The 15,648-nt window shown below is 42.8% G+C and overlaps 1 protein-coding gene across 1 annotated transcript in view; it reads right to left on the bottom strand.

The window, feature by feature from the left end:
* Positions 1-15,401, bottom strand: part of CLVS1 (clavesin 1) — a 104,674-nt gene extending 89,273 nt beyond the window's left edge. Inside the window, exons 1-2 of the mRNA XM_051609768.1 lie at positions 15,361-15,401; positions 3,430-4,054 (exon numbers count right to left, since the gene is read on the bottom strand). Coding sequence (XP_051465728.1) covers positions 3,430-3,818 — 389 coding nt within the window. The 5' untranslated portion in view covers positions 3,819-4,054; positions 15,361-15,401. The remainder of the gene's footprint in view (positions 1-3,429; positions 4,055-15,360) is intronic.
* Between the last annotated feature and the right edge of the window lie 247 nt (positions 15,402-15,648).

The raw sequence follows: 15,648 nt of genomic DNA, 5'->3' as shown, positions 1-15,648 counted from the left end.
ATAAAACCTGTGCAATGACAATTGATGAAGAGAACAGGTTTAGCTCTGCAGAACAGCATGAATCACATGGTAGACTGTGCCCACATGATGGGTGAGAATATATGACACATTTACCAGCAGTGTTTGTATTTTAGGAAGCAGTCATTTTGAAGCATATTTGAGATGAACATGAGCTCAAAATGTGATAGAGTAGCTAAGAAAACAATGACTTCTAAAAGTAGGGAAATAATACTAAACAGAAGATTGTGAGATGGTGTTACCACATGACAGTTTATCAGTGAAAATTTGTATTCCATTCCTTCACCTGCCCATTAGCAACAACACTAAAGTGATAGGAAAGGTACAGAAAAGAGTGATGAAGAGCAATAGCAACCCTCAATTCTGAGAGTAAAGAAGTTCAATCTATTTAAGCTTTGGCAGCAGAAATATACTGCAAGACATTAAGCTAGTTCAGTATTTTGCAGAACTTTATCCTTGCTGTGCTGGCTGCCCACAAATGTCTTCTTTACCTTGTGGACAACACATGTTTTTTTTGTCCTTAAGGAAAAGGGGGTTTGCTGTTTTACCTTCACCATGGTTAAAAGGGAGCAGAAGAACCACTGCTAATGCATCATCTTCTTGTTGCCTGACGGTAACTGCAGAGCCACGTCCTCAGTGAATTCAAAAGTAGATCAAAAGATGACATGGTCAGGACAAAAAAGTGCAAACATGGAAAGCTGTCATATTTTTGTAGTCCTTTTAAACTAACACAATTTGGCAGCTGGAAGCTGAAGCTGAAAGCACTGAGACTGGAATTTAAAACCTAGTTTTCTAGAAATGTTAGATTTATCAATTACATTACTGAAGCTGAAATTCCAAAGGTCTCTAAAAGCTCACATAGAAGTTTTATTCTTGATACAGGGAATCACTTAAAAACATCTTGGATCTGATTTGTCCGATTAATCATATTACACAAATAATTTTATTTCCTTTTAAAAATAAATATATATAACTACAAAGTTTTGAGGCTGCTTCTGCCTCCTGGATATGTGACCCCTACAGCCATCATACTGCCGGGAGCACAGAAGGTAAGAATGTCTGTACTGAAAATCAGTTTATATAGCTATACTGATTTTAAATGTTCCTTTTTAAGTTATTATTCATATACAAATCATCCCTTATAGATTATGATTTATCATAAAGAGACAGAAGACAGAGCCAGCTGCAAATTAGATTAAAGTTAGGAAGGGTAAACTGAAAGCTGAGCTCTTACTCTTGCATGTCAGCATCACAGCACCATATGAATTGATTGCATCAGCATTCAGCTGAAATGTAAGCATGTAAACATCTTGTCATCACTGAAGACACATCTATAGAAAGGTTGCCCAACCTACATGTAAGTAAGGTATATATAATGCCTGTTTGTTTAAGTTTTTTTGTGAAATGTGTCAGTATATACTCCCGGTTATTAACCTGCTTCCCTGCTGCTTAATAGGACATTATAGTCATAATTTCCACTTCCTTAACAGCTTTTTCTCTTGTTGATGCCTTTAGACAGAAAAAAATGAGGAGATAACCCTCTGTTTACTTATACCCCAAATCCTGTCCCAAATCCTTGTAGCACTTACAGTGCTACAAAAACTCAAAGAAATTACTCGTCATTTGCATCCATAGAGGAGCTGAGCTTCAGTGGATGAAGGTAAAATTTGCATGAGATACTTAATCTCACTGAGAAGCCTTAGGAAAGTATATCCTACCCTATTTGCCTCAGCCTTTCTTATTTGAAGGTTAAAATTACATTTTCAGAAACAAGGGATCTTGTATGGAGGTTCACTGGTTTTGGCACACATGGACACACGCACATATACATGAACGCATATTAAGGGGCTTGCAGAAAATTTGAGCCAAAATCTGACAGGGATCAAAGTTCTGTCAAAATTTCAGGGCAGAAGCCTTAGACAGCAGTACTTGCAGTTTTTCAAGAGCACGACTTGATGTACAGGGCTAATTGCAAGATTCATTTTGTTGAGGGATCAGAAACCCAAAGCTGGATTTATATAATACCTAAATCCCTTAATGCAACCAGCAGAGCCACAGGGCTTCTGTCCTCTAAAGCTGATACGTTCTATTCATTCAAGATACGTGTTCATCCATCTTTCTTTCCAGAGCAATGGCTAAAGCAAGAGTTTTACGGCTGGAAGAAAAGCCAAGCTCACAGTTCAGAAAGACAGGAGGTAAACTGCTGCCCACTTTGTAGTCAATAGCACCTTTATCACTGGCTTCAGTCCTGGATTTCACCAAATATTTATGTTTATACAAAGTTCTGTAACTTTTTCTGTACATAAATTTTTCAGATGTAAGTGAAACTTAGAAACACTTCTGAATTCTGTTTTCACATGGAGATGAAAGGTTTTCCCAGAAAACAGCCAACATGAAAAATTGCAGGCATATGTGTATTGTTCTCTAATAATTTCTATAATATTAATTCAAAGCTCCAATCTATTGATTCCTAAGGCTGAGACATTTTCATGGACAAATTTAGACTGTGCCAAGACAAAATCCTACTTGGAACTCATCAGAATTTGCGATACTCAAAATCTGAATCTGAATTGTGTTCTTTGGTCGGATTTTTATTAAAAATCAGCAGAACATACGGCAAACCTGCAGCTGATTATATTTATCCATCTCACTGTGGAGGCAGGGAAAACTGAATGGAACAACTTGTCATGAAGGGGACGATATGTATGAGATACTACTGGAATAGCCCCTTTTCTCTCTATCACTTCCAACAGGTAGTGAACCTGACTAAGCACATTAATGTTTAAAGGCATCATCTTATAATAATGGCTAGGAGGTATCTTTGTTCATGGCCTGAACAGAAAATATGCTTTACATAACTCTCCCATTTATCAGACTAACAAGCATACAACCAGAGTGGGTAGAAATTACAATGCAGTTTGTGGAAATCTCCTAACACAGGCTCTAACTCCTGAAACGGTTAAAACAATCAAACAAAAAATATGTTAAGAAGTCTGGAGACAGAGTAAATGTGGTCAGTTCCTGCTGCACCAGAAGAACTAAGATTACCCCCATATGTTTTGAGACAGTTACTTTCTGTCAACATGCTTGGCTAGTTTATGGTATTACTGAAGCAATTATATAATAGGCATCAGCATTTTTATAGAAAACAGACAGTATTTGGCTAAAACTTGGGAGTATTTATGGAAAAAACCATGAGCTATATATTTGACCCACTGATACAGCTTTATCTCTCAATGGTGTTCTGTCTGAGAACACGAGGTGATCAGATTAGATGAAAGCTTTAGTGAGATGGACTCACACAAAATATTTTACTGAAAATGGCCTTGCTGCTTCAAATATGGTCATAAATATTCCATTCCAAGTTGAGTGTGATATATGTAAAAAGATAAGGACACTATCTACATTTACCTACTCTGATCCCAGTTGGCTGCAAAAAGCAGAAGAATCTTCCTGCCACAGTGGTCGCGATTTTCCAGTACTCCTGGGAACCCATCTGTGAGAGCCCGTTTGATTCCTGGATCATCAGCCTTGAAGTTCTTGAACATATCCAGATTTAACTGGCGATATTGGAAGTACTGAGCCAGCAGTCTGAAGGCCTCCATTTGGTGAAACTTTCTGGCTCGGAGAAATCTCAAGATGAAGGCATCATCTGTACGTAAAAACCCAATGTCAGGCCTCGTGATGATCATGTCCCTGACTTGCTGGATATCCTGATGCAAAATGTCTGGGTTTTCATTCAGTTCCAGGCGGGCTTTCTCTATAGTCTCTGGACTAAGTCCAGCTTGTAAATGGGTCATCTCTGCAAAAACCTCTTTTCCAAATCTTTAACTTCAAACGTTTCAGTAGGAGAAGTGCTGATCCCATTAAATTGTTGGTCTGCTGTGAGCAGGGGCCATTCAGAATGTTTTTGCTGTCAAGCTGATATTTAACAAATGAAAGTGAAGGGTTTTTCTGATTCTTGCAGAAAGAGTAACAGGCAGTTCACATGTAGTATAATCCATCCAAAGGCAAATGCTGTTTATTCCACCACTTACTAAAAGAAAAAGCAAACATATAAAAGAAGGATTAAATAAGTATATATAGCTTATACAAATGCATTTCTGAACTTTATATAGTAATAAATTTGTTCTGTGTGCTTCATATGTAGGAGGATATAATAATTTCAGAATGGGTGTATTTAAGATAAGGCAGTCAGTTGCATCTTGAATATATATATATATATTCAGAAAGGCAATCTGATTAATTGCTGATTAATACTAAGCTGTATCAACTTACTATTAGAATACACCTGGCAAAGTTGTCCTGTAGAAGTAAGGTGTGTCCGGTATCCCATAACCTCAAACCCAGGATAACAACAGCCACAATTAATCCTTTTTTTGCCACCCCTTTCAGGAGCTACAGTTCGTCTTCCAAAGAATGGGAACTTACACTTACTACAATAAGCATAACAAGTGTTCGATTTGGTTTTACCATGCGTACTATCAACTTGTAGCTTTCCTTGAAGTAGCTCCTGAGCTGATTGTAAAACTCATTAAAAACCCCCAAAACTCCACCAATATCAGGGGTATTTTCTACTTGGTAAAACCTCCTGAAAATATTTCCCATGGAGACTTAATACATTTTCATGGGAATTTTCCCATGAATAAAGTGTTTGAAGAGTCTAATCCGACAGGATTGCTTTTTTAGCTGAAAAGAGATGTATGTTATTTCAAATTCTTTTTTTTCAGTGTCTTGTAGCTTTCCTGAATACCTACTTCTGAATTTCATTTTCATTCTTGTACCTTACCTAGAAGTTTTTTAGAAATGTTAAAAGATAAGATGGTTAAGCTGTTATGTATGAGCAAAACGGTACAGTGAATCTCTTACATTTCAGTGACATAATGAGCAAGAGGCTGTCATCAAAGTCTGTGTAGTTACACTTGTGTGAAATAAGATCAAGGTCTATTCCAGTGTGAAATATGTGTAAAGAAAGATCAAAATCCATCCAGTTTTTCAGTCGTCACAAAAACAGACAAGAAAACAAAAAACCCCGCAGCTTAACTGATCTCCCCCCCTTTCTAATTTCTGAAAAAAAAGAAAAACAATGTTTAAAAATTAAAAGGAAATCCCTCAGTAGAAGATGTACTTAATTGTATTTGAAGAAAGCTGTTTGGAAAGCTATACATTATTTATAGCAAAACAACCATTTCGCTCAGCTGCTCCCCTGGGTTCAACATTCTCATCTCAAACAAAGGGGCAGCAGCAGCCAGGGCACTTTTTCATTGGGGGCTGCTCGAAGTTACATTGCAGGACCTGGAAGTCAATCAGCACAAGGGACGCTCGAGTCCCCTGGTTTGTGAGCTTGCTTGTCACTGATAAAAAAATCTACATTTTAGATGCCACAGCTGCGGCCCCGGGATGAGATCCCTAAATTTAGATAGAGAAATACAAACAGTTTCTGCATAGTTGCTCAAATGACATTTGTGGTGGGAGATACGTGATTAATTCAACAGCAGTGTGTGTTAGACTTGTCTGTGGGTGATGAGAGTTTGTTAAGCAGTCTCTTTCTGTATTCACTGTGGAGTTGGAGTTAGGAAGAGCTACCTGTGGGGTGGCTAACCAGTGGTTCATCAGCCTGGGAAAACTTGGGAAAAGGCAGAGCCTGGAGGGAAGAAGTTTGGCTGCCTTAGACAAGTCACTACAGAGCGCAAATGACTCCAGATAAACAGGCCCTAAACTTTTGAGGGGGGTTATCATTAGGTGCAGGTTATTCAATTCTTAAAGACATTAGAGTTGAATTAAAGGTGGATTTCAAACATAAATTTACTTAAAACATAAAATTGCTTTCCTCTCACCTTTATTAGATCAAATTATGGTAACTCCAATAATATCAGCTGAATTGCACTGATGTAAAATTGCTGTCGATCATGGGAAAATCAGGCCAATATTTTGTGCTTAAGATCTCAAATTAACGGTGGCATTAGCATTTTCTGGCATAAATCATGTTTTTAGTTACAATTGCCTCCATGAGCTAGTCAGGGGAGCTCTGTGAACTTAAGTGTGACACTGCCACTGGGGGAGTGTAGTGCAAGGATTGGTTCTTTCCCTGGTTTTAACAGCAAATCATACCCTAGAGAAGCTGGTTGTGCTCAAGGGTAGTCAGCAGAGAGATGGAAGCAGACAGTTTATCTGAGGTCTAGATCATCTCTGGTTCAGGGCTCAGTATGGATTCAAACACCTTCGAAGCTTGTGTGACAGAATTACAGAATCAGAATCACAGAGTGGTTTGGGTTAGAAAGGACCTTTAAAGATCATCTAGTTCAACTGCCCTGCCATGAGTCAGGACATCTTTTACTGGATCTGGTTGCACAAAGTCCCTTTCAACCTGGCCTTGAGCACTTCCAGGGATGGGGCAGCCCCAGCTTCTCTGGACGACCCATTCCAACGTTTCACTGCCCGAACAGTAAAGTATTTCTTCTTTCTATCCTAACTAAATCTATCATCTTTCGGTTTAAAACTATTAGCCCTTGTCCTGTCTCTACAGACCCTAGTAAAAAGTCTCTCTCCATCTTTCTTATAAAGCCCCTTGAAGTAACAAAAGGCTGCAATAGAGTCTCTCTGGAGCCTTCTCTTCTCTAGGCTGAACAATCCCAAGTGTTTCAACCTGTCCTCACAGGAGAGGTGTTTCATCTTTCTGATATTTTTTGTGGCCCTCCTCTTTACCTATTCTAACCAGTCCAAGGGCTTGTGGCAGTTAACTGTGACCCCACTAGATTAATCCATTTTCTGAGAGTTTATGGGAGTAGTACTGTGCCTTCCTCTACTCTTTTTCTGACTCCCATCTCCACCAAGATGCTTCCTTGGAAATAAGGCAAATTTATTACCGGTCGACTGCAGAAAACTCCAGAAGAAAATGGGGCTACACCCAGGAGAGAAAGTCTGGCCCTTCAGATTTTCTCATGAGATTCCCAAGTATTTAGTGCTGAAAATTATGCTACTTACTATCACTAAAGTTTCCTATTGCTTTTATCCTGTTTAAATGGTTTAACACCCTTTATGCCCAGGATGATCCCAAAGTGAGAGAGATACAGTCCTCTCCTGTCAGACGCTGTTGCCAAAAAGCAACTTACAAATAATCAGTATAACAAAAAACATATTAAAAAAACCCCAACATTTAAGAGCTTTCTCATAGTGAGCAGAGCCATAGCCATAGGTTACAGCTTACAAGAGAGCCTCTATAGATTATCCTGGTTATCAGCCAGAACAGACTTTGCACTGAAATACTTTATTGGCGTAAAGTTATATAGTGCAAAATAACCCAAAAATATGTATGAAAAATGTTGCTGCTATCTGGATCATAACACAAATCATGGGGTTAGCAATCCACTCTAGCACCATTGACTTTGAGATATCTGATTTATACCTGCAGATGATTTGGTTCTCCCACTGCTTACCTTGACAATAAATTCAATGCTCCATAGCTACCCAGTTTAATTTTCATCGTACTTTCTCAAATGGTACCGATTTATTCCGCTTCCCAAAGGTACAACAAAAGTACCTTCTCTATTTCCACCCCCTCCCACGCATGGCACTTTCTCCTTCTCTTTTGGTGTGTGCAGCTCTGATGCATCTGCCCATTTTCCAGATATTTACAACTTTGTTCTGGTTTGGGGCTTGTTTGTTTTTTTCCAAATGAAGTTGCTGGCCTTTTTTTTCCCTATCTTGAGTATTGTTGCTACATGTTGGCACGCTAGACTCATTGTTACAGTCTCAACAGCTGCTTTTCTGTGTTGTGGATCTTTGTTCCCAAAGGACTATTTGATCTCCTAATGTCTTTTCACAGCCACTTACAATAAATCACCCCTTCAAGAGAACTAGCCCCAGCTTTAAACAAGGAAAAATAATTAACAGAGGTTTGAAACACAGCGTATTTATACAGAAGAAAATGGGAAATTCCCACTAAAATTGTGGTGTCACATACCATTTCAGCTTGTTCATTTTCATTCCCAACAAGAGAATGACAAGGGACAGAGAGAGATTTTAAGATGAGTAAATAATGGAAATGGGATACCATCTTGAGACAATCAGCTTATATCTTTGCCTGGTTCTCAAAATAAGATTTATTTAATAATAAAATTTATAGTAATATTTAATAAATAACTAAAAATAAAACAGTATCTTAAGGAAGTGTACACAACATTTTTCTTCTGATGTTCTTAATATGCTTTACTGCTCTCTCTCCAATGACAGCTTCTGGATCAGCACCCAATGCCTATTTGCTCTATATCTCCTGGAAAACTGGCCAAAACATGCTCTCAGTGATGATGGTGCTTGACTGGATCATTTTGTTCCTGCCCACTTTGCTGTCCCTGCCATACCATTTGCCTCTTGAAGCACTGTCCCCATGTCCATTTGGCCCTTCCCCATCCACTTCATTTGCAGAAAGGTTTTAGTTGCCTGTCTTCTGGGTGTTTTCCATTTGGTTAGAAGTTACATACTATATGAAATTTCATTACCACAGCTTTCAAACAGGGAAAGCACCGGGGTTTGGTCCTCACCTGGTATTAACATCACCATTATAATTTGTCTCATTATATAATTTCTAACTCCTAGCATTCATACAGACATTAGCTTCTAAAATCATGCCAGAAAAGAAGGGAGTAGGCAGAGAGGAAGGGAAAATGGTAATCCAGAAGGATTTCATCTCAGAGTGTGGGTGTCATCTCATTACATTTCTTTTTAAAAAATATTTTGATGTTAGCTGTGGAAAACATCTTGGGCCTGTTCTGCTTATCAAGGTTGCTCAAAAAAAGACAGGAAAGGATGAATCCATAGCTGTACGGAATGGGTCCTATGGCATTTTGTGGCCTTGTGGTACCTTAGCAGGAACCTACATTGGAAATGGAGTACTCAGGCAGAGAAAGGTAGATGTAGCCCAGATCCATGAATTAATTTCAGGGAAGAGATGAGAAAAACTGACCCTCTTGCCCTTGGCTGCTGGATCCTAGCATCCTCCATGGTGGTGAGAAGTACAGCCCTGAGTGATTTGCCTGAGGTCACAGAGGACATATTTCAAAAAGCTGGGAACAGACCACATGTCTCCTGAGTTGCAGGCTTACACTTTAACATCTGGACTATCTTTCTCCCCTATGCATAATTCTCTGCATCATGAGAAAAATATGAAGCCATGTTGCTCACACACAAGGAAACGGAGAGTAGATTACAATATTGGCAGTGTCCCCAGTGTAATCCCTCTGTGCTTCAATGGCACAATCAGGATCCCCAAAGTGAACAATTTCTTTCTGGTTTTGTTAAGAGCAACCCCAACTTTGGGGATCCCAACAGCTCTATCTCACATCTCAAGTCTAATAGCCTGACTACAGCTCAGAATAACACAGAATTACAGAGTAGTTGAGATTGGAAAGGAATTTTGGAGGTCATCCTAGAGCCAGTTAACCAGGACTATGTCCAGACATCTTTTGCATAACTCCCAGGATGGAGACTCCATAACTCTGGGCAACCTGTGCTTTCACAGTAAAAAAGTGTTTCTTGATGTTCAGAGGGATCTTCCCTGTGTTTCAGTGTGTGTCCATTGCCTCTGGTTCTGGCACTGGGCACCACTAAGATTCTGGCTCTGTCCTCTTTGCACCCTCCCTTCAGGGATTTATATACATTGATCCCTCTGAGCCTGCTCTTCTAAAGGCTGAACAGCCTTTCTTAGTCTTTCCTCACAGAAGAGAGATGCTCCAGTCCTTTCATCACCCTTGTGGTCCTTCATTGGACTTTTTCCAGTATGTTCATGTCTCTCTTGCACTGAGGAGCCCACAGCTGGGCTCAGCACTCCAGAAGCAGCCTCACCAGTGCTGACTATTATGAACATCTCCTGCTTCCCTGTAGCCTTTCCCTAAGGGACTAGATTCTCCTAGTGAACCTAAATGAGCTAAATATTGCAAGATTTTCTCCTTCAATTCCTGGTGCTCCCATAGACCTCCACTAGGGAATTGTTGTTCAATATGAGAATAGAGAACATTTATGACTGTAAGAACTATGTGGGAAATTTTATGCTTTTTCATGCTTTCACAGGATACTATCTCCTCACTCAGGTACAAAAACTAATATTTCCTTCAATTCAGTGAAAACAATACATCATACATTCCTACTCCCTCGTATGACAATCTTCTTGTTAGTTTGAGTCAGTTACAGGTTGTCCTCGGGCCACATCTAACTGTCCAGCAGTGGTAATTTAGCTGTGGCACAGCACAAAACACTGCAGCAACTTGACTGATCTTTGCAGCTCTCTGCACAGTATGTAGGGCAGGCATGTCTGCAACGCTGACCTGCAGTTGTCCTGCTGTTGTTACGAGCTGATGGGCATGGGGAGAGACTGACAAGATTTTCTGTCTAACAGATGCAAAATAAAAAAATAGCTTCATTAGTGTTTGACCTGAAATATGCAAAATTTATGCCCTACCTGAATACTAAGGAATAGGATCACATGCCAAGGAGGGGAACTTAAACAACTTGTAGATAAAGTTAAATGAAGCACCTGTGAACTTAACAATATTGCTTCCATTTTTTTCCAAATCATCGTTTAAAAGTTTCAAGTATTGACCAGCCACAGACATGTAGTAAATTCCTATGGGCACATGAGGCCTGACCTGTCTCAAAGAAGCATCAGGCTATGAGGGGCTTCCACGTCAGTCATGAACTACTCCAAGCATCTCCATGGAAAAAACTTCCGGCCACTATGGGACAGAGGTCACTTTCTCTGACAATATAGAAACTTCTTGTGGCAGAAATTATCACCAGTATGCAAAACATTAATTTGGAGCCCTAATCCTGATAATTAAGCTATTTGTAGAAACTTGATTGCACAGGATCATAATACGGGTGTATGAAAACTCCTAAATGCATTGTAGAAGTTGTGTTACATCATCTGCAGAAGATGAAACATCATATGCAGAAGAATTGTGTTACATCATATGCAGAAGAAGAAACAAAACATATTTTTGAGTTATTTACATCTCTATTGAGTTACCTACATCTAATTGTACACTTCTTTTGCTCCACATTTCAAAAAATGAAGCTCCTTCAAAATATCTGAGATTCAATGGTGATGTATCATTCCTTATTGGTGGCTGATTTAGTTCTCCTTTATACACTGTGCAAGAGGAAGGCATCTGTCATCTTGTGGTGTGGCAGTGGGGGGAGGAAGAGAAGGAGAGAAAGTCAGGGGTAAAGAGGAAGGAAAAAAGGATGCAAGGGAGGCAAGAGGGGAGGAGGGAAGTAAGAACAGGCAGGCAGGAAGACAGGCAGGGCAGACAGGACAGGTAGGGCAAGCAGCAGGCAGGGCAGGCAGGGCATGCAGGACAGGCATTCTCTCATTCCTATTGAAGTCTGAGCACAAGCACAAAGATTTATGCGTAGTACAATTTGCCTTAAATTGTAGAAATTGTTTTCATTATAATTCAATATTACCTTTGGGGTTTGTTTTCTCAGTGGAGGAACACATTGAAATTAAGGAGTTTATTTCTATAAATCCTATGAAGAAAAAAACAAAACAAACCCAAAAAGCCAAAACTGTCTGGATATTCTCAAAATTAAATCTTCAGCACAAAGTTATTATCAAGAGGGAAAGGGCTTATAGCTCATCCACCAAAAACTGTATGAACTTTTGCTCACTTAACTTCCCACTTCATATAAAACTGATGTTGCTTCTTTTTATATTTTTTGTTTACCAGTAGGACCTGATTGTCACATCTTGTTTGTGTATGTACCAGACACCAGAGCAACGGGCTCTGAGGGAAAATAAAACTTGCCTGTCAAACAATGGCACACTTGCTTCAGTAGCTGCTTACATTAACAAATGCATTAGTTTACAGTCTAAGTTTGAAGGAAACATTCTCCACCCTTTCATGAGGCTGCTCATTTGTAATTTAACTGGTATAGTCCTCTTTTGGAAGAAGAGGAGGTTGCCATTACATGTTTCAATGAAACAACCTCTGTGTTCAGAGCACACAGAGTTAAAAAAATTATGACCCAGTGCTACGGAGTGGATTCTGCAGTCCCTCCACTGCTGAACTCAATTACACTGCTTACACTACGACTCAGCAGCACTCAGTGCTACTCAGTATAAGAGTATCTGGTCTCTGTATGAGGTTCTAAGTTATAAATTATGAAATAACAAAGTAGGAAGGTTTTTGGAAAAGGTTGTAATATCTTTAATTGTTTTGCATGTGCCTTACAAGAACCTAAGTTTTAGAACATATTCATTTTTCAGAACTGGAGGAGTCAACAGAATTCTTAAAATAATTGGCAACATTCCATAACAGGTACATATCAGAACTGATCATACTGACAACACAAGCTGCCCCTATAAACTTCAATCTGGGATACAAACTGCAAACCAGGGAAAGCTCTGTAAAGTTATCTGACATTATTTTATGAAAAAGTGAACCCTTACCTTTGCTATGCAGTGCGTGGTATTATACTGTTACATAATATGTCATTTGGATGTTGGCATTGCATTCATTTTTAGTACTGGAGAAAATCTATGTTACCATCTGATTACTCAGAAAGCACGTGAAAGAAGTCTTCCTGTAATTTAATTTTTCCTTCCAAATATGATCCAGTCACCATTTAGTAATGGACAACAAGTAGCCATCTGCTCCTTAACTTCATTACTCTGGGAGCTTGTTTAGATTGAGGAATCAGCATTTTGAAAAGGGAAAGCTCTCTTTCTCTTTTGACCTTCCCCACCCTCCCAGGATTAAACCATTGCAAATACAATTAAAGGCAGGCCAATAGCATGCATGGGGTTTCTCCAGCTGCTATTTGCCTCATGTTTATTTTCTGTATGAAGCCCTCTCTGAACACCCTCATTGTTTGCAGAGACCACAACTTAATTCTTGACTTCCTACAGCAAAGGATTCCCAAGGTAGGTGTGATTCACTGCACTTCTTCCCTGCACCCATTATTCATCACTATTTGCCATTGAGAAAGCAGAATATTTGACTGACCAGGCACATTCCCTCCTTCCTTGAATTCTTCACCCCCCTTTGTGTTGGATATACCAGGTCAAAAACAGGCAACAATTTGCTTGGGAGCAAATAGGTATCTGCTGCTGTTTGGCAAGCTCCTATTTGTCAGATACTTGGCTGAAGTCCTTACTTGGTCCCCTAATTCCCAGGTTTAACCTTTCCCCTCCACCCTTCTCCTCTCTCCCCTGCTCTCAGATTGTATCTGGACTTTTGCTTCCAACTTATGCTCTTTCTCCTGCTTGCCCAGCTCCTGGGCTGCTGAGCTGATTTTTCCATCCCCCATGCCCTCTTACAGGAAGGACTGAGGCTTGTTATGAAGAAGGAACATGGGAGGGTAAGAAGAGGCAGGAAAGTGAGGAACAGGGAGAAGCAGGAGAAGGAAGGAAAGGAGGAAAGGAAACAGGACAAGGAGGAGAATAGACAAGGAAGGCATGAAATAGGATGGCAGCAAGCAGAGAAGTAGGGCAAGAAGGACTAGAGGCAGAAAAGGCAGGGTAGATAGGAGGCAGGAAGCAGGAAGCAGGACAGAGAGAAGAAGCAGGGGAAGCAGAAGAGGAAGGGCAGGTAAGGAAAGTAGGGCAGGGAGGACAATGAGGAAAAGCAGGGCAGGCAGAGGAAGTAGGGCAGGCAGGGAAGGCAGGGATGGCAAAGAACTGAGAAAGGGCAGACAGGAAGCAGGAGAAGGAGGCAGAAAGCAGTGAGGTAGGACAGGCAAGCAAAGCAGCCAAGGGAGGGAGGGAGCAGGACAAGGAGGCAGGGAGGAAGCAGGCCAGTGAGCAGCAGAAAGGCCTGGAGCAGGACGAGTAGGGGAGGCAAGAAAACAGTGGAAAGATAGGGAACATGGGGATATCAGAGGCAGTGTGCAGGGGAAGAAGGCTGGCAAGGCAAGCAGAACAGGCAGGGAAACAGGCAGGAAAGGCAGGAGAGGCAGGGATCAGGAGGCAGGGCAGGCAGGATGTAGGGCAAGTAGGAGGAAGGGCAGGCAGGGAGCTTGGCTCACAGGAGGCAGCAGGGCAGGCAACAGGCAGGACAGCAGGACAATCAGGATGGGCAGGACAGCAGGACAGCAGGATGGTCAGGGCATGCAGGGCAGGCAGGACAGCAGGACAGTCAGGACAGGCAGGACAGCAGGGCAGGCAGGACAGCAGGACAGGCAGGGCAGGCAGGGCAGGCAGGACAGCAGGACAGGCAGGACGGGCAGGACAACAGGACAACTGGACAGGCAGGACAGCAGGGCAGCAGGACAGGCAGGACAACAGGACAGGCAGGACAGCAGGACAACTGGACAGGCAGGACAAGCAGGACAGCAGGACAGCAGGTCAGGCAGGACAGGAGGACAGCATGACAGGCAGGACAGCAGGACAGGCAGGACAGCAGGACAACTGGACAGGCAGGACAAGCAGGACAGCAGGACAGGCAGGGCAGGCAGGACAGCAGGACAGGCAGGATGGGCAGGACAGCAGGACAACTGGACAGGCAGGACAGGAGGACAGGCAAGACAGCAGGTCAGGCAGGACAAGCAGGACAGCAGGGCAGGCAGGACAGCAGGACAACTGGACAGGCAGGACAGCAGGGCAGGCAGAACAGGCAGGACAGCAGGACAGCAGGACAGGCAGGGCAGGCAGGACAGCAGGACAGGCAGGACAGCAGGACAGGCAGGGCAGCAGGACAGGCAGGACAGCAGGACAGCAGGACAGGAGGACAGGCAGGACAGCAGGACAGCAGGACAGCAGGACAGCAGGACAACTGGACAGGCAGGACAGGCAGGACAGGCAGGACAGCAGGACAGCAGGACAGGCAGGACAGCAGGACAGGAGGACAGGAGGACAGGCAGGACAAGCAGGACAGGAGGACAGCAGGACAGCAGGACAGGCAGGACAGCAGGACAGCAGGACAGCAGGACAGCAGGACAGGCAGGACAGCAGGACAGGAGGACAGGCAGGACAGGCAGGACAGCAGGACAGGAGGACAGGCAGGACAGCAGGACAGGAGGACAGGCAGGACAGCAGGACAGCAGGACAGCAGGACAGCAGGACAGCAGGACAGGCAGGACAGCAGGACAGCAGGACAGCAGGACAGCAGGACAGGCAGGACAGCAGGACAGCAGGACAGGAGGACAGGCAGGACAGCAGGACAGCAGGACAGCAGGACAGCAGGACAGCAGGACAGGCAGGACAGCAGGCAGGAGCCGCCCATGCCCGCGCGGCAGGAGCTGTCCGCCCCGCGGTGCTGAAACGCCGCAGCCCGGGCCCAGCGAGGCGGGGGGGCCGGAGCGCGCGAGCCGCGCTGCTGCAAAGGGAGAGAAGAGGAACCCAAATACCTGCAGAGCCTGCCGGGGGGCGGCGGGGGCTGCGTGGGGTGGGGGCTTCCCCCCCCGTAGGTGTCCTTGCTGTTGAGCTGGCTGGGTGAGAAAGATCTCCCGGCTCCCAGGTTCCGGCTCAGATCTCTCTAGAAAACTGAGCGAGCGAGCGCCAGCTCCACCGGGCTTTTTTTTTTTTTTTTTTTTTTTTTTTGGTAGGAGGCGTGTGCACCAAAGCCTGGGTCCTTCCACTCGGCAGCTGCCTTCCCTCCGGCTCCTAAGCCCTCCCGCCGCCTCCCGGCTCTCCCG

The sequence above is a fragment of the Apus apus genome, chromosome 2 (assembly GCF_020740795.1).
Source record: "Apus apus isolate bApuApu2 chromosome 2, bApuApu2.pri.cur, whole genome shotgun sequence".
Classification (NCBI taxonomy): domain Eukaryota; kingdom Metazoa; phylum Chordata; class Aves; order Apodiformes; family Apodidae; genus Apus; species Apus apus.
This window is presented reverse-complemented; position numbering and strand designations above follow the sequence as displayed.